General features: G+C 38.9%; 1 protein-coding gene across 2 annotated transcripts in view; it reads right to left on the bottom strand.

The window, feature by feature from the left end:
* Window positions 1–382: 382 nt before the first annotated feature.
* Window positions 383–20,088, bottom strand: part of MAP3K5 (mitogen-activated protein kinase kinase kinase 5) — a 221,842-nt gene continuing 202,136 nt past the window's right edge. For both annotated transcript variants that reach the window (XM_007190926.3, XM_007190925.3), the window contains 6 exons: window positions 19,202–19,307; window positions 9,351–9,594; window positions 4,907–5,019; window positions 3,796–3,908; window positions 1,899–1,975; window positions 383–1,186 (listed from right to left, as the gene is read on the bottom strand). In XM_007190926.3, the coding sequence (XP_007190988.2) occupies window positions 1,126–1,186; window positions 1,899–1,975; window positions 3,796–3,908; window positions 4,907–5,019; window positions 9,351–9,594; window positions 19,202–19,307 (714 nt within the window). In that variant the 3' untranslated portion in view covers window positions 383–1,125. The remainder of the gene's footprint in view (window positions 1,187–1,898; window positions 1,976–3,795; window positions 3,909–4,906; window positions 5,020–9,350; window positions 9,595–19,201; window positions 19,308–20,088) is intronic.

Below are 20,088 nucleotides of genomic sequence, written 5' to 3'. Positions count from 1 at the left end.
GTTTATGTCATTCATCCACCTAGGAGCTTCAGACTTCATCCTATTCACATGGGCAGGCTTATAAAATATAATACGTATCCAGCTTAAAATAAAAATATTTCCCTCAAATATGAGAACTAAAATTAAGGGAATAGAAAATGCAGTGTTCTCCATTGGGATGCTATTTGCAGCCCCTTTGAGGTACACAATAGTCATCCATGGTAACTTGGGGCCTTGAGAAAAAGACACTGACTTTCTTTTATTCTGTTTTTCCACGTTCTCTCTTTTACCACTCTGTAGCCCTGAGGAATGACTTGGAGGTCAGTTGTTCTTTGACTACTTGAAGAGAAGACAGATTCTATTTAATGTTAGAGATGAAGAAACGGTTAGAATTTTGACACAGTAATTATCTAGATTGCCAAAACAAAATACGAATTCTTTAGAGTTTATCAAAACAGTATATCGAGAGTCTTTTTACTTTTTAGAGTAAATATGACACAAGGGGTAGCTTTAGAACAAGCTAACGTTACTAGGATTCAGGCAGGTGCAACTGGTACAGTTCAGTAGTACATAAATGACTCAAACGAATGTACTCTAGACCGGAAACTTAAGTTACAAAATATAGTCAATATTACAATTAATACAGGTAAGTAAAAACCATTGCTCTCAGATTCTGCACACTTAAAAAAAAACCCATAAACTTTATACAATAATCAAAATCACGCACTTCTACTCAAATTATTAGGGCATATTACAAACACATATAAGCCTAAAAAGTTATGGTCACATTTTGGTTTTGTTCCAGTGATGCACAATCACATGAAATGTTCTATCCGTTTCGTGTGAGATAAACATTTGGCTGAAGTGCTATAGCTGCTGAATTAACAATATTTCCATACAAATGTTCAGACTAAAATAATCCCAAACATCGCAGTGTTTAGGATTATTTTGAGAGTCCTTACAAAGAGTCCTTATGAATCATAGAAGTAGAAGCAGTTAGGAAATTTCTAACAAATTTAGAGTAAACAAATACTGGATTTAAAGTGCAGCTTCTTTCTCTCCCTTCGATTCTCCCTCGCCTAGAAGATCAGGTCTGTATTCGTTTTTAGAATCTCCGTGGAAAGTTGGAAACAAATTGAGCGACAGTCAAGTCTGTTTGTCTCGAAAGTCAGTGATGGCTTTCCACAGTGTACACAGCATCCCTCCCCTGTTTAAAGACACAAGAACATGGTGAAGAGATCACTTCATTTGAAACAGTGCCCTTGAGATATGAAAGTGACTTCTTAGCTTTCAGTGGCTCTGATCAGAACATGAAGATCCCAAAGTCTTATCAGTCATTATGTATTCTTTTTGTATATATTTTCTCCTCATCCCTCCATGCCTTTCCTTTCCACTCCCACAGACTACCAGGGCCCAAAGCATCATTTTAGACCTTCCGCACTTTTGAAATGTGTCTTTCTAGAGGTGGGTCAGAGTAATAATTATGTATGTGCTTGGCCTGATGGAAAAACCAAATTATTATAAGAAACTGTATCAGATTATAGCAGGTATTTGGATGGTAAATCAGTACCTCATCGTGATATTTCTATTAAGCATAACACAATCATGAACCAAATTAGAGCATTTGTTTAAGGCAGCTTTAGAATATCTGTATGGTCTTAATCTGATATGTTATCAAGAAAAGTCTTCCAGCTGACTTTGCATTTACTGATATAGACACATTGCTTATTAGAGCTCCCAATAATAGCCTTCTACAACTAACTCAGGTTTCTCAGAGCAGCTGAGAACCAGAGAGCTTTACCCAGGACTGTAGAGCTAGTTAGAGCTAGGTAGTGACCCAGGACGGAAGGGACCCAGGCTTCCTGATCTCAGCCCAGTGCGCTTTCCATCATGAGACTGAATAGAAAGAAAAGTGGTACCTTAGTCTCAGGCATTTTAAATCGTCACGTGTAACATAGTAGAGAACATCTGCTAGTGAATAATCCTCAGCCAAAAACTGTGGAGAAAGTAAAATATGCACAAAAGTAAGATGTTTTATGTACTTTCAATAAGTAGCAAACTATCCATAATGTAAACGTTGGCAATAATGAAAAAAAAATCTAAAAGGAAATCCACTAAAGACATAATCTTTTTGGAATTATTAGAAAAAAGTTTCCCCTATTACAAAATAATTACAAAGAAATACATCCATATGCCTTCCAGGAGCATAAAGATTACAAGCAACACAGAATTTCTGATTGGTTTTCTGATGAATAGGTAAGACTTGCTTGTAATTACACCTGCTGCTTATAAGATAATGTTTTTATTTAGGGTTTACTGCTTTGTAGCTTTATTTTTCTCTAGTGGATAAAAAGTGTTGCTTACACTTAATTTCTGATAAAAGGTACTTTCCAATACTTACTACAAAATCAGAGTCCTGAATTTAAGTGAAGCTTTTAATTCTAAATCTTTTAAGAAGGGCAGTGATTTAGCGGATCATCAATTACTACTCCTTAATTTTGATTTGCACCTAAGTTAGAGGGAAAGTTTTTTTTTTTTTAATTTATTTTTGGCTGTGTTGGGTCTTAGTTTCTGTGCGAGGGCTTTCTCTAGTTGCGGCAAGTGGGGGCCACTCTTCATTGCGGTGTGCGGGCCTCTCACTGTTGCGGCCTCTCTTGTTGCGGAGCACAGGCTCCAGACGCGCAGGCTCAGTAATTGTGGCTCACGAGCCCAGTTGCTCCGCGGCATGTGGGATCTTCCCAGACCAGGGCTCGAACCCGTGTCCCCTGCATTGGCAGGCAGATTCTCAACCACTGCACCACCAGGGAAGCCCAAGGGAAAAATATTTTGATGAACTTGATTGGATACATTATTTCCCATAGGCAAGAGAGTCCTTTAAATTTATATAATTTGTTATGCAGATTTCTAAGGAGACCCTAAATTTTATTTAGTGGTCCAATAAATTATCAAGTAAAGAGAAATACATCTTTATTCTTAGTTGTTTAAAAAATTTAAATATAAAACTGAAATCAATGTAATATTGTACTGAGGCCCTTTCTATAAAATAATAAAAATATAACCTCTTACTATGTATATATGTGTATACATATTATGTAATCTTAAAACATAAAGAAATGCTATTCATGCTGACTACAAAAGCTCCCTATAGGGAGCAGAGATGAATTAGGTTCTTATAGACATAATATAGTTTATATAGAAAGTGTCTGTTTCTGCCATAAGTTCACTAACTAGTCTAGTTTGTTAAGTAGCAATAAATAGCTGCTGCCCAGTGGAGTCTAAGAATGTCACAAGAGAATTAAAAAGTTAACAAACAAGAGAAAGAATTAGAAACAGAAGAACTTTTTTCTTTCAGTTCTGTCTTGATTTTTCCTACTCTTTATTTTCAACTCAACAACATAAAAATCCTTAGGAGTTCTGGACCACAGAGCTTTCACCTGCCTCTGCACATTCTGCACCTCTACCCCCAAAGAGTTTTCCCTTCTCATCTGCCCCCCACCCCAGAACATACATACAGATAGTGTATTCCTACATACTCCTTTAGACTTCAGCTCACTGGTCATCTCAAAAAACCTTCCCCAGCTTCTCCCTCCCTCTGTCTCGTAACACGTGATAACCTTTCCTTCACAGAATTGACCAGGACATAATCGCACTTGTATCTATGGGATTATTTGATTATCATCTGCCTACCCTGGTCTGTGAGGGCAGGGTTGGGTCTGCATTTCTCACCAGTGTACCCCCTGTGCCTAGCACATAGTAGGCACTCAACATTATGAAACAAAGTGAAAGAATGCTTGTCCCACAGAATGTTTTCTTTACCCGACTTATAGTGTCTTCATCGGCTCCATTTTCTCTCAGCCATTCAGTAAGTTCAGAATCTTCAGTATTTGCGCCAGGAGAATTCAGGTGACACACAGGCAACCCAGGAATATCTAGAACAGCATTGAGGGGAGGGAAGGACGCTCTTAGCTTCAGCTAACAGAGGTCATCTGAGACCCTCCTGGTCAACATTTATTGATACTTTAAAAGATTTTTCTCTATCAGAGTATAATTAATAGAAACCATTGAGATTGGTAGTCTACATGATAATATAAATAAAACTCTTTAACACTGCTTAGTATACTAGTAAATGGAGAGTCAGTAACAATAATTAATGATACTCCCACCTTATAGTTTCATATCAATGTTATAGCTTCTTAGAATAAAATGGTACACCAAAATTGCACTGTGTGTTTTTCATGCAACGAAGATGAGCATAATTAGCAGAGCCATATAATTATAATAATCTGTTTTTCCACTATTTGCAATAATATGGAAGGACCATATATCTGAACAAAAAAAATATGAACTTTATTTTCCTCTAAACAGGCTAAATAAAATTGTCTAAAGATTATCTTTCATACTCAATTTCTCACAGAATAGATTTCTTCAAAGTTCCATCTGACTTTTTTAAAAAATTGAGATATAATTGACATATAACACTGTATTAGTTTAAGGTGTATCCAATTTATGACTTTTTATTACCGTATCTTGATTCTGTTTAAGCCTTGTCAAGTTATAAGGGGGGTGGGAACACTAGAAAACACTGAATACCAATGCAAAATGACAAAAAATATTATTTTATTCTGGTAATTTCATTGTGAAATCTTAAAAAGAAATAAGGACAAAAAAATGGAGAGCCCTACTAACTTCAATAATACATAATCTCAGGAAACGGTGATTATGAATCATATTATTTTTACTGCACTTATAAGAAATGATAGCTTGCTACAATTAAGAACTGGATTTTTTTTTAAGACAACTTCTGCTTGTAGTTGTGGTACAAGTGACAGATGCTGATTAAGCCATGCCATAAAGCTACCTGTTGGCTTTCTAGCTTTTTGTGGCAGCCTGGTTGAACAGTATTACTTTAAAATTTTCTGCTATTCACCTATTGGTTGGGACTTAAGCTTCAGGTGTTTAATTTCTTGGTCTCTTTCTTCAATAGCTTGATGAAGGAGTGCTTGTAATTCTTTCTCTTTCTGAACCAATTCTTCCAGTAATCTGCGGAAGGAAATTACATTGGTTGACAGGATAATAAAGCTAGAACAGCCACAGAGTGACCTTCTAGACAAGGGCTTCTCAAGCTGTAATGAACACAGACACCCCTGGGATTTTATTGAAATGCAGATTCTGATCCAGTAACCTGGGGCTGGGGAGTGTTAGGGGAGGGACCTCTGAGCTTCTGCATTTCTAATGAGCTCCCAGCTGATACTCATGTTGCTGGCCCAGAGACCCCCAAGTTGAGCAGCAAAGCTCTAGAAGGCGTGTTTCCAGACAAGAATTTAAAACTTCCACCCCCAGTTGTCTGCCAGAATCTTCAGAGATGTTGTTCTGTTTCTTTTTATGACCATAAATGGCAAAAAAGTTTATATATGATATTAACAGACTTATATTTTGCAGGTATGGCCCCTCATCTAAAACAGTTGGTCAATATGGGTAATACGATAGGCAATGCAAAGCAGAAAGGTAGTCACTTTTTTTAAACTATGAAAATTTGAGAAGTTAACTACAGGTGAGGTCACCTATAGTACCTGGCGTATAATAAATCCTCAATAAATGTTAATGGTGGTTGCTTGGGTTGTTGTGGTTGCTACTGTTATTTCTCTCCTTCTAAGGGGAGCAGTGAAGTGGGTAAAAGGATAGCTGTGTTCCTGGTACATTCGTTCCTAGCTGGCATCTGATTCATTCTCCAAAGAAACAAGGAGAAATATTATTACACATAGTTCTTACCCATGAAAGGTTCACTATACAACTGAGAGCCAAGTGGTAACCCACTCACCATTCCCAACACAGTTTTCTGGGAAAACATTCCAGGTTGTAAAGAGAGATGTTCTGATTTTTTAGAAAACTATCTTCGAGTAACTTGGATTCAGAATTATAATAATTTAAGATACATAATTATTTATAAGATCATCAAGGTACATTGTTGCATGCCCTATAGCTCTTAGCAAGCTGTATTTGTTTCACTTTCTGAGTATTGACAGATTTAACTCAGGACCAGATTCCATTCCAAAAGTTTGTTTCTGCTTCAGCTGACATGGTCTGAAGGCAGCACAGCCCGACAGAAGACAGCCCTGGGCTTGTATCCTGGTTCAGCCACCCACTTCCTGTGTTAACCTTGACAGATGACTTAACGCCTCTGGGCTTCAGTTTTCTCGTTTGTAAAAAGGAAAAGTAGAACTTCCTGAAAGGATTACTGTGAGCACTAAATGAGACAGTATAGGTGAAGTGCCAAGCACAGTGCCTGGCCTTTAAGAAGGGCTGTTCTGTTCCCTGCTGCCGCCTCAGGCCCTGGAAAAGAGGCCATCCAGGGCTTAATAGGGTTTGTTTCCCTGACCCCCAGGCTCCACCTCTTTCCCACACAACAGAGACACGTGAGGCCATTAGGTACGAGAAAGGGTCACAGTAGAGTAGGTAGCAGAGGTGAGACAAAAGGAAAACACAATGAGAGGCAGACAGAGAAATTGGTTCCAGAAGACAGCTTGTTTAAAGACAACTGCAGAGTAAACAGTGCACAATTAGGTGGATTAAGCAGTAGGAACTGAAAGCAAGAGGGAAGCAGAGGATTAAGGGAGACTTTTACCTACTCTAATATGAATGATATTCAAAGAAATAGATAGCAAGCTCATTATGAATTTTTTTAAGTTGGCAATTTTTTGGTCTGGTACATATTTTTGTCTTTCTTGCTAATTTACATGTATGGAATAGTGACAGCATATTCTTATTGTTTTTCTCAAAGAACACAAGTGAAATTTTCTAGAATTTAACCCATGTTTACCTAGACTATATATTTCCTTTTTATCTTAAAAGCTAGAACTTAACGTTGGAAGCAAAGCATGGACAGGCCACCTCATTTGTCCCAAATCCAGCTCTCAAAGTTATTTCTTTTAAGGGCATATCCATCCAGCCCATCAGTTTTATTTTTACTTTGTCTTCAGTTAGTAGGGAAATCCTTTGAAACCAAGGCAAATGACTGCCTCTCTGTTCCAGAGAAGTTTGGCAAGGATCAGCCATGAGATCAATTTTTTAACTCAGATGGCTGTGGGTGAGGAGCTGGGTTGGCGGGTAATTCCAGAATTGCAGGAAAGGGAAATTAGATAACCAGTCAGCTCCTCCTGAGTTAGATTTTAACTACCTCTGCAGTACTGTCCCAACTCCTTGTGTGAAGCAAATTATTGTCAGAACATTTTCTGTAAGCATATACTTTAAGCAAAGCATACATTCTAAAGCTTTTTTGTTATTTTCTGCCATTTAGTATTATCGATGATCCAATCATCAAGAGCTGGATAAACGTGATGTATCTTTATCAGTGATTATCCTAAATATAAGCTTAAGATTTCTAGCCCGAGGGTTTACAAACTTTCCTAAAAACACACTAACATTTCCTCAATTTATTTTGCAATATATGTGCATCTATATATCAAGGAATATTCCACTGAAAACTACAAGGACCAATATAGACATGACCAGCCCCTTATCAGCACTTGGACAGAAGCAGCTGCCCTTTCTTTAAATCCTATGTGAAGTGAATGTTGTACCTGGTCTCACTTTTCTGGGGGTGATGGAGGAGCTGTGGGAGATCCTACTAGAAAAAGAAAAAAGGAGGCCAACAACCATATAGATTTCACAGATACATGTGTAAATACACAGAGAAAAAACAAATGAGTGGGCCCCTGTAAGAAGTGTTAACAACATACTAATGTAGTAAAGAAATGTGGTCAGTCTTGCGGGCAGACGTGGGAAGCAGGCCCTCAGCTAGCTTAGACCCTCAGAAAAGAGATGTGAAGACCTGAAGAAAGCAGCCGGAGAAAGGCAGCCCTCAGGGACTACAGATGGATCGAGCATGGTGGACAGATGGCGGGGACGGGGTGTAAGTCAGGGTAACGCAAATGGACTGAGGAGAGAAGGAAAAGACTTCACTCAGGAGAGACACATTCTAGTGACATAAGCCAGGATATGCAGACAGAAGGTTCAGGGGCCAGAGGAGCAAATGTACCAGCTCGCTGGTAAATAAAGTAGCTTTACTGTCTGGAAGGCATGGGCAGAGTGGGGTGGGGTGGCTCTGGGTATGAAAATGTGGGTATGAAAAAACAACCCCAGGATTGAGCGACAGACAGTAAACTGAAGAGAACTGACTGAAGTCAACAGCTACTATAATGGATGGAGCGTCATGATGGGACTATTACTTGAGAAGAGCAGGAAAAGAGGGACACGAAGATTTCGATGAAGTCTTAGAAAAGGCTCCAGTTCTTTTCCACTAAGTAATAGAGATGCGAAGTAAAGAGCTGAGTTTCAGAGAACAAGACTGGGATAAAGAAGTCAGAAAGGCACTTTCCCTTTATTCAGAAAGATTTCTGTATGTAAATCATAGAAGATATGTATGGATTTACTTAATCACGCAACTAAAATTCACGTTTCTAAATACAGGATGAGGTTTGTACTACTCATACAAGCTTGGTATTCAAGCTTATCCAAAACCTGAACTTATGACTAAAAATAAAATGGATTTATCTCTCTGGTGAACAACTTGGATTTTCAACTAAGGTTGCTAAATATTTGAACAACATTTATTGATTCACCCCCCCCCAAAAAAAGTTTTCCCTGTCAAAACCCAAAGTCATAAAGTCAGTTGCCCACATGTCAACTGTAACCAGCACAGGAAGCTATAAATCATAAAGATTCAGACCTTGAACTGTGCCAACATCTGTGAAGAACAGGAAATATTTACTGTTCACTCAATAACCTGATCATGTGGGTTCTGTGGTATCAAATTCTCAAAGCAAAATTAAACTCCAGATATGACACAGCATATTAAAAATAAAGTAGAATCACAAATGTGGTCAACAGATCATCCTTTCAAGGCTCTAAAATGAAAAGCTTTTCAACCATTAATTTTATCTCCTCAAGAACAGAGCTCTTCCTCTCCTGAAAGAACCTGATATTCCACATCACACGCTCTCAAGAACACAGACTCTCTGCCTGTCTTTCAGCTATCTGTTGGACGGTACACGCTGCTCTGAGTCTGCATCCCAGAGAGTCTATGAGGTTACAACTAAGTTACTCTGAAAATCTCAGTGCACTTGGAGATAAAGCAGTGATCAAAGAAGAGCTGCTGAAGGACTCAACTGGTAGAAGCAGAAAACGTATTTGACTAAAGAGACTAATAAATCTCTCATTTTAATGAATAAAGCATTAAATCAAGTTTATATGAGTGGGATAAAGGAATAATATTTTGTATATTCTGCGGACCAATCTTTAAAGTAGACCCCAAACACATGCACTTACATAAAAGTAAGAAAAAAGAAACCCACCCATGTCAGAATAGGACTTACCTATTTGTTTCTATTTTCATCCTTCCAAGCTGTACATTCAGCGACCGGTGAGCACTCTGGGAGTCGTGGGATACAGTAGAACTGAGTGTGCTCACCCCTGAGGTGGCCACAGCATCTTCTAGGACCACATGAGGTCTTCGGACAGTTTGATTTGAAGGCTGTTCTTCATGGTCATCTTCTGCATCCAAGTCTTCTTGATCGGCGGTATCACTCTCAGATGCAAGGCTAAAATGTGGCCTCAGTTCTATAAGCATATGATCAACAACACTGTTAATGAAATAAGAACGATTGCCTTAATTGCTTAAGACATGAATGTCATCTCCCCTGCTATCAGTAAGAGATGTATTCCCAACTGCTTTTCCAAAAGCGATGATGGATTTCTGCGCATTACTTCAGATTTGTTTTTCCGGTGAATTAGCAAAATTCACAAGATGTATAAACTCAGAGTGATCTAATTCAAACAGAAGAGAAACTTCCACACTGCGCATAAGGTACGTGGGAAACATGTTAAAATCAGAAAGCAATTATGTAAAAACCTGTTAAGAATATAAAAATTTGTTTACACAATTAAAATTCATATTTTCAATTATATAATATCTGGCAACTATTAACTCACTTAGAAATGAGGAAATTGAGATATAGAGAGATTGTATAAACAAAAGTAAGAACACAGAATGCTTTTTGCTTGTAACATTCAAAATGTAAGGGGGGGGGCGTGTACTGAAAATGCCACACAATGCTTATATTCACTCTAGTAAGACTATCTGCTTTTGACTATTGGGTTACATTTGGGGTGTGTCCTACCCTAACCTGTGGACTAACCATTGAAATCTAAAGTGTAAAAGTTACAAGTCTCCAGCTTAAAAACACTGTATGAGGGCTTCCCTGGTGGCGCAGTGGTTGAGGGTCTGCCTGCCAATGCAGGGGACACAGGTTCGAGCCCTGGTCTGGGAGGATCCCACATGCAGCGGAGCAACTGGGCCCGTGAGCCACAGTTACTGAGCCTGCGCATCTGGAGCCTGTGCTCCGCAACAAGAGAGGCCGCAACAGTGAGAGGCCCGCACACCGCAATGAAGAGTGGCCCCCACTTGCCACAACTAGAGAAAGCCCTCGCACAGAAACGAAGACCCAACACAGCCATAAAAATAAATAAATTAATTAATTAAAAAAAAAAACAACAAAAAAAAAAACACTGTATGACACGAGTTCATCTGCATGTCACTTCAGAACTGGGATGATACCTTCCCATGGGAAAAACTATTATAAATTGTGATTAGGTTCTCAAAATGGCCCCTCAAAAGGAACTACATTCATAATTTAAGTGAAATCAGGGTAGCAGAAATACTGGGTCTTGGTTCCATATGCTATGACACATGGAACTTTTATTTTTTTGAATGAAAGATTCTTTAAATTCTATAGCCCTTTACAACTTTCAAAAGTTTCACACACATGATTTTATATAATCTCATAATAACCCTTATTTTCCCTCTACCCTCGTATTGCCCCTCCCCCCTTCCCTCTCCCCACTGGTAAACACTTGTTTGTTCTCTGTATCAGTGAGTCTGCTTCTTTTTTGTTTTATTCACTAGTTTGTTGTCTTTTTTAGATTCTACATATAAGTGATATCATATTTGTGGAAATTTTGTATTTGTCTTTTTCTGTCTGACTTATTTCACTTAGCATAATGCCCTCCAAGTCTATCCATGTTGCTGCAAAGGGCAAATTTTCATTCTTTTGTATGGCTGAGTAGTATTATACACACACACACACACACACACACGCACACACACACACTTCTTTAGCCATTCATCTGTTGATACCTTGGCAGTTGTAAATAACGCTGCTATGAACACTGGGATACATGTATCTTTTCAAATTACTGCTTTTGTTTCTTTTGGATATATCCCCAGGAGTGGAATTACTGGGTCATATGGTAGGTCTGTTTTTAGTTTTTTGAGAAACCTCCATACTGTTCTCCACAGTGGCTGCACCCATTTACATTCCCACCAACAGTGTAGGAGGGTTCCCTTTTCCCCACCTCCTCGCCAACATTTGTTATTTGTGTTCTATTTAATGACAGCCATTCCTACAGGTCTGAGGTGATGTCTCATTGTGGGGCACCTAGAACTTTCGTTAGATCACAGAACCCACCAAGAATCTGATGAAAGCCAATGGAGATTCTCCCCAGAAGAGAAGCACATTCATACAGCATTTTCCCTGGGTTTCTTGAGGGCTCACTGACTCCCTGAAGCCTGTTCCGAGTGTCTGTGAACCATAGGTTAAGAGCCCCTGTGCTGGGGGAGGGCTCTTAAGTGGGAGTGATGCAAGACCCCTCCCACCACTCCAATATAGCCGTTATGGCAACCAAAGGGCCTACCCATCGCCAAATCCTCCAGGTAACTTTTCTTTCTTTGCCTTACTGACCTGTGTATGGTATTCTCCTTTAAATCTTTGGCTGCTGCTTCTCTTCGTCAGAGCCTTTTTGTCTACTACCTGCCACTTAAAAGCTGGAACCTGAATTCCATTCTTCAGTTTTATGTTTCTACTTACCCTCCATGGATGAGCTCATTAAAATCTATGAAGAGTAAGTACATGTGATGTGTGGATGACAATCTAGCCCTGATTCTGTTACATCCAATACCTCTAAATATTCCTGTGCAGGAAGCACTTCAAATTCAACAATCTAAACAAGAACTCATCTTTTGCTCATAACAAAACCAGAGTGCCCTTTTTTTAAAAAAAAAATAATTAATTTATTTATTTATGGCTGTGTTGGGTCTTCGTTTCTGTGCGAGGGCTTTCTCTAGTTGTGGCAAGCGGGGGTCACTCTTCATCGCGGTGCACGGGCCTCTCACTATCGTGGCCTCTCTTGTTGCGGAACACAGGCTCCAGATGCGCAAGCTCAGTAGTTGGGGCTCACGGGCCCAGTTGCTCCGCGGCATGTGGGATCTTCCCAGACCAGGGCTCGAACCCGTGTCCCCTGCATTGGCAGGCAGATTCTCAACCACTGCGCCACCAGGGAAGCCCCAGAGTGCCCTTTTTAGGGCCAGGTTTATGTAGCCCTGACTTCCTTTACCAATCTTTGTTTATTTTCAAATTTTTTTTTATCGTGGTGAAACAATGCATGACATAAAATGTACTATTTTAACCATTTCTAAGGGTACAGTTTAGTAGTGTTAAATATGTCCACATTATTTTTCAACTAATCTCCAGAACTTCGTCATCTTGCAAAACTGAAACTCTATACTCATTCAACAATTCTGCATTCTCCCCTCCCTCCTGTCCTCGGCAACCACCTTTCTACTTTCTGTGTCTATGAATTTGACTGCTATTGATACCTCATGAAAGTGGAATCATGCAGTTATTTGTCTTTTTGTGACTGGCTTATTTCACTTAGCATATGTCTTTAAGGTTTATCCATGTTGTAACATGTGTCAGAATTTCCTTCCTTTTCAAGGCTGAATAATATTCCATTGTATGGATATACCACATTTTGTTTATCCATTCATATGTCATTGGACACTTGTGTTGCTCCTACCTCTTGGCTATTGTGAATAATGCCGCTATGGACTTGGGTGTGCAAATATCTCTTTGAGATCCTGCTTTCAATTCTTCTGAATATATACCCAGAAGAGGAATTGCTGGAACATATGGTAGCTCTATTTTTAATTTCTTGAGGAGCCACTATACTGTTTTCCATAGTGGCTGCACCATTTTACAGCCTCACCAATAGTGAACAAAGGTTCTAATTTCTCCACATCCTCACCCTTTATCTCTTAAGGTTAACCAAACTCCACCTCTACACGGCTTTTTTTTTTTGCATTATCTCCTTTCTCCTTCCAAAATTCTATTTCCTAGATCATCTATAGTAGGTGTGACTCAAAATCAGGTGTTTAAGTTTTGTAAGCCTGGCACCTGGTATAGGGGCTAAGACATATTAGTCTCTCAAAAAATGTTGGCAGAATGTAAGTTATCCTACTAGGATTATTTGTATTTATAACGGAACAAAACAGTGAAAAAAATCTTACTTTAAAAATAATTTAAGAGAGTTCAATTCTATATTAAATTAGAGCAAGAGTAGGCCTTTTAAATTTTCTAAATTTTTTCTCATGGTCTCTAAACTGAAATTTTAAAAACAATTTAAAAGGTTTATTGTCCTGCTGAATATAATCTCACTTTGGGGGAAGGAAAATTTCTGATATTTATTATTACATTTAAATGTTCCCTTACATTCCCCTAACTCTGTACACTTTACATTATCATATATTATTCATTTTACTTATGTGCAAGTGACTAAAAATTTTTCTCAATAATTAGAAAAAAGTAGAAAATTGTAGGGACTTTCCTGGTGGTGCAGTGGTTAAGAATCTGCCTGCCAATGCAAGGGACACAAGTTCAATTCCTGGTCTGGGAAGATCCCACGTGCCACAGGCAACTAAGCCTGTGTGCCACAACTACTGAGCCTGGGCTCTAGAGCCTGCAAGCCACAACTACTGAGCCCGTGTGCCACAAGTACTGAAGCCTGCGCGCCTAGAGCCCGTGCTCTGCAACAAGAGAAGCCACTGCAATGAGAAACCCACACACCACAATGAAGAGTAGTCCCTGCTCGCCACAACTAGAGAAAGCACGTGCACAGCAACGAAGACCCAATGCAGCCAAATAAATAAATAAATAAATTTATTTTTTTAAAAAATGTAAGTGAATGCAATACTTTGTTATTTTGGTCTTTCAATGGTGGCTCCCTGAGGATACATCATCGAATAGACATTGTAAAACATGCAAATGAGACAGAGCATCTGGTCTTTGTCCTCAAAGAGATAACAACCTAAAGGAGAACTAGGGCAAATATACAGAAGAGTCATAAAAGCATGTACAAAGATAACATGTGTCAGCCAAGTGTCAGGAGAAAGGCAGGGACCCGGGGACCCTGGAATGAGTGGACGGCGTTTAAGCCCATGTGTGGGAAATTAGAGCGGGTGCATGTTTCCAAAACAGCAAGACAGGATCAAACAACGATATTATTCCCACCTCCCTACCCTCCCACTCCACCCCAACTGGTTAATTCCCCAGAGGAAAATAACTAGACCAAGCTTGTTTAACACAAGGTATTTCTGATGCCAATTAGGATCACAATACTTGTCAGAACGACGTATGATCCTTGCATCAAGCACTGCATATAGTTTACAATGCTGGTAATTTTACATTAATGTGGACATGGGGCACATGACTGATTCAGCTTCACAACTGGTAGTAATACCAAGTGCTCTAGCAGTTTAAACAATTAGAGTTTCTATGAGAAGTGTGCCTACATTGTCGATTCTCTCTACCTTAGCACTGCCAACACGATTTCATGCTCAGCGTTTCTCCATCTGGTCACCCACAGCCAGACTGTACTTGAGAAGTAACAACAGATACTTAATGTTGCCAGTAATCCACAGGCTGATCCTTGATGACAAGTGGGAAAACAGCCCGAGAAAAAAAACTCTTAAGAGGCTTGCACTGTACTCTCTGTTCTGTGTGCTCTTTTTCGGAAGAAAGAAGATTGAACACTTTTTTATTTTTTACTTTTCACTGTGAAATAGTTTTAGGATAACAGAAAAGTTGCAAAAACAGTACAGAGAGTTCCTGTATATCCTTTAGCAGCTTGCCCTAAACTTAACATCTTACACAACTTTGGCACTATTAACAAAACCAGGAAGTTAACATGGATACAACAGTATTAACTAATCCATAGACCTTATTTGAATTGCACTGGTTTTCCCAAGAATGTTCTTTTTCTGATCGGGGATCCCACACTGCATTAGTTGTCATGTTTCTTAGTCTCTGCCAATCTGTGACAGTACCCTAGTATTTTTTTCTTTCTTTTTTTCTTTTTAATAAATTTATTTATTTATTTTTGGCTGCATTGGGTCTTCGTTGCTGCGTGCAGGCTTTCTCTAGTTGCGGTGAGCGGGGCTACTCTTCATCGTGGTGTGTGGGCTTCTCAGTGCAGTGGCTTCTCCTGTTGCATAGCACGGGCTCTAGGTGCACAGGCTTCAGTAGTTGTGGCTTGCGGGCTAGAGAGCGCAGGCTCAGTAGTTGTGGCGCACAGGCTTAGTTGCTCCACGGCATGTGGGATCTTCCTGGACCAGGGCTCGAACCTGTGTCCCCTGCATTGGCAGGCGGATTCTTAATCACTGCGCCACCAGGGAAGTCCTAACCCTAGTATTTCTTTATCCCCCATGACCTCCTTACTTTTGAGGAGTACTGGTCAGTTTTTTTTGTACTGTGTCTCATTTTTAGTTCACTTATGTCTTGTCATGATGAGATTGTGGCTCTGCATTTTTGACAAGAATACCACAAAGGTGATGTTGTGCCCTTCTCAGTGCATCATATCAAGAGGTACATAATGCTGATGTGTCTTATTACGAGTGATGCTTACCTTGATCTTTTGATAAAGGGGTTGTCACTGTTTTCTCTTTGTAATTAGTAGATATCTTGTGGGGAGATTCCCCAAGACCATTCAAATATCCTGTTTCTCAGCACACTTTTGCCTACTGATCTTAGGAGCCATTGATTGTTCTTGCTTGCAATAATTATTACTGTGATGTTTGCCTGATGGTGATTTTCTATTTCCCTCATTCCTTCTACATTAATTAATTGGAATTCTACTAAAAAAAAAGAGCTGGCCCTTCTCCTCCATAGAGTTATTTATTTAATTACTTATATCAGTATGGACTCATGGATATTTAGTTTATTCTATGGGCTATAATCCAATACTATTATTCTTTTATTTTAATTTTTGCTTAATTTGTTCTGGCTTAGACTTTGGGGAACTCCTTCAAGCTGTCTCCAGTGTCCTTTGAATAAGCTTCCATCCCTTGGGGGCACTTCATTACTTTCTGCCATCACAGTATGTTCCAAGTTCATCTTGTATTTCCTCTGCCCTAGGCCTGGAAATCAACCATTTCTCCAAGGAGCTCTGATTCCTTTTATTAGAGAATGGTATTTAGAAACCAAGATCTGGGTTCTCTCAGCAAACACATCTAGGAAATGTATGTATTTATGATGGTATACTTTTGAATTTGTTGGTTTCTTTAGTATGTTTTTTAAAATTTGGTAGGTAAATTGTAGTATTTTGTCATCTAAAAGGAATTTTTATCAGGGGACTATAAAGAGAGATATTTTTAGTGTTTCTTTGAATCTTAATTGTATTACAAAATCTTTAGGGACATTTGGAAATTTGATGGAATTGTCAAATGCTTGAAATCAATTCCTCTTGTTCATATATTTCATCATTTATATGTTGGTGTACAGTGTACATTGTCTTCCCCTATCCCGAGAGGAATATAAAAAAATACTTTCTTAATGTAATTCTCTAAAATTTCCACTTTTTATTTTATTTTAAAAATTATTACTATTTTTTTGGCTGCACCACACGGCTTGCAGGATCTTAGTTCCCCGACCAGGGATTGAACCCGTGCCCCCTGCAGTGGAAGTGTGGTGTCCTAACCACTGGCACTGGACTGCCAGGGAATTCCTTTTTTTTTTTTGGTCCACTTTTTAAAATGCTTCCAAACAGTCATTTCAGTTGTCATCAGAGACCCCTAGTGGCCTCAAAGAAGCCAATTCACAGTGGAAAGACAAATAACTTTCCTTAGCAAACCCTTTGCATAAAGAACGTGCCTTGCTCTGCACATGGCTGGGTTAAAGCAGTGCCCATCACGGGGACACCCATGAGAGGAGACATGCCTCGCTGCACTGTCCCTTTCACTCTCTCTAAACTTAACAGTGTTTCACCTACAGTGTGATAATCAGTGTGCTTTATAAACTTTATATTTTGGAAGAATTTTAGATTTGCAGAAACACTGCAAAGATAATACAGAGAACTCCCATATACCTTCCACTCAGTTCCCCCAGTACATCTTATGTAACTATGGTACCTCTGTCAAAACTAAGAAATTAACATCAGTACAGTACCAATTGTATTAACTAAACTACTGACTACTTTCAAATTATGCCAGTTTTTCACTGATGTTCTTTTTCCTATTCCAGGATACAATTCATTGCATTTATCCATTTTAAAAGGATTTTTTTAAACAAAAATTAGATTAACAGATTATTTATATGCTAGTTAAATTATTTCAAAGTATAATCCCTCTCTCCTCTCCTCATTTGAGCATTCTTAATTTAGGTTACTACTGGATATAACTCATGGCCTATACCTATCGCTTTTACTGATACACACCTAATCTCTCTCACCTCTTGTATTTTTTGGGTTTATAACCCCTCTTTGGTACATTTCCCACAGCCAAGCTTATTCCAGTGATCAACCATCTAAACATAAGTATGTGCTGACTTCCTTAGAGCATTACAGTAGGTTTCCATCAGCTTTAGATTCCTCAGGTTCACATCCAACTGCTAGTCACGCATTTCAAAGCCTCTCTAGGATTTTTTTCGAAGTTCTGCAAAAATTTTCACACTAATTTGTTATAACCAGGTGAAACTCATTTACTTATTGTTTCAACCAATATTTATCAGGAGTCTATTATTTTCCAGGCGCCATGCTGGACAGTGTGCTTAGCACAGAATAAAATAAGGAAACAGCTATTAGACAAGAAAATAAAAGCAGTTTCTGATTGGTGTGTCACCAACGGGGAAAAACCATTTCCAGGGAGAGAGAGTGATGGCGGAGCCTACTGTAGACTTCGGGGTCGGTCAGGACTCTCTGCAGAGGCATGCTGTAAACTGAGACCTGAAGAAGGTAAAGGTACAAGAATGCAAAGGTAGGTGGCAGGAGGGACGAGGGGTGCAGGTGCGCTCTGTAGAGGAAGAGCATGTTCAGGGACGTTAGAACTTCTTCCATTCCTTCCTTTCATAAGAAGGAAATAAGTTAATTCCTCACTCTCAAACCAAACAAGGTATTCTGAGGGAAGAGAGGGAATTCCACAACTCAGAAGGGTTGATGATAACTTAAAAGCGTGTGGTACCATTTATAAATAACATAAAATTTAAAGTGTTTCATACTTATAATTTTAGATTTCTACTTTAGAACATTTTATAATACATGTAAAATTAGTACAATAGAACGTTTCTAATTCGTATATCTAAATCAACCTATTTCTCTATCCCTATCCACACAACACACACACACACACACACACACACACGTAAGGTGGAAGAGCTCTGCTTAAAATTTTTATTGATGGGTACACTATCAAAACACTTTGGAAGTTTGACTTAGAATATGAATACGTCTCTCCCTTACTCCATAAAACCTGGTTTCATGAACACTACCCCTTTTGTATCTCACTGCAAACACAGCTGGGACCTGTCTAGACCAGTGATTTCTAAACCTGGCTGTGTATCAAAATGACCTGGAAGCTGGATGAAAATCAGATTCCTGGGCTGTATCCCCAGCAGTTTCTCACCCAGTCCGGGACGGAGCTCTGAAAGCTGTAATTTAAAGAGCTCCTTACATCACGCAGTTCGTTACATCACTCTAGTGCACCGGCAGGTGTGGGAACTACTGGTAAAGGATGACATGGGAATATCTTTGTGGGCACAGATATCTGTATATTGAAATGCATATGTATTTGGGTCACCTAGATAGTTTTCTCTTTGTCTTCATATCCAGCTATGCTCTTTAAAGACAAGGAAGCAAGTCTTCCTCACTCATAGCAAACGTTTTGCTGGGTGTACCATTGCTCAGACTATATGCACTAGATAAATATTATTTGGTGGCTTTTAAAGATTTAAAAAAAAAGGTTAACCTGGTCTTAAAAACAGTGAGGAGACACCATAAATGATAATGAACGGTAATTGAAAATATCAAACACTAAATATTTGCCAAGTAATTAAGTATTTCTGACCTGGAACCAGAATGGTAATGGCTGTCTGCACCGCCTTTCGGATGATACTGTCTAAGGCAAACATCCAGTGTGGCTTGATATTATGATTCCGAAGAACTTTATTGACCTGGAGGAAGAGAGTGACATTTGGTCTACTTTAATATTTAATTGCAAATAACCTAGCTGATGCACACATCTGGATGACATTCCATCAACAAAAATAACTAAAAGGTTTCTTTACCTTGAATGGTGGATAATTTCTTTACGTCAGCGGAAAACAAATGCAAAATTGCCACTTCAAAATGAAGTTTGGCGATCCTCATGTAAGCGAGTGAGATACACCACTTAAATGAAAGGCAATCTGGTTAAATGGGAATGTTGCCTCTTTGGGACTCAGAACCTGTAGCTTCCGCCTTTCACGATGTCAGCAGATTGGATGGTGGAAGCGGTAAAGGAGGAAAAAAAAGAGTCCAAGGGGATTTAAGTAAAAGTAATTGCTATTCTTAAATGTTATAACTGCTGTTTAACACAACCAAGTGCTGCAGCATACTCTGGTGACTTGGAAACACCAGTAAAGGGGGAACAGGAGCACATACATGCTACCTACAGATGTGCTACAGTGCATGCCTTGTTTTCCTTCCCACACTTGCTTATACCTTTTTTTCTTTTTAACATCTTTATTGGAGTATAATTGCTTTACAATGGTGTGTTGCTTATATCTTTTTCAACGGGGGAATAATCTGCCAAACTATTCCAGAAAAGCTGTTCACATTAGAAACTTTTGTTTTTATGCTATCTCTTTTTAGTGACTAGTAATATTTCACATATTTAAGTAGACACTGAAGTAGATATATGCATTACCTTTCTTTTTCTTTTTAAAAATTATGGTAAAATACACATAACATAAA

Source organism: Balaenoptera acutorostrata, chromosome 14 (assembly GCF_949987535.1).
Source record: "Balaenoptera acutorostrata chromosome 14, mBalAcu1.1, whole genome shotgun sequence".
NCBI lineage: Eukaryota > Metazoa > Chordata > Mammalia > Artiodactyla > Balaenopteridae > Balaenoptera > Balaenoptera acutorostrata.
This window is presented reverse-complemented; position numbering and strand designations above follow the sequence as displayed.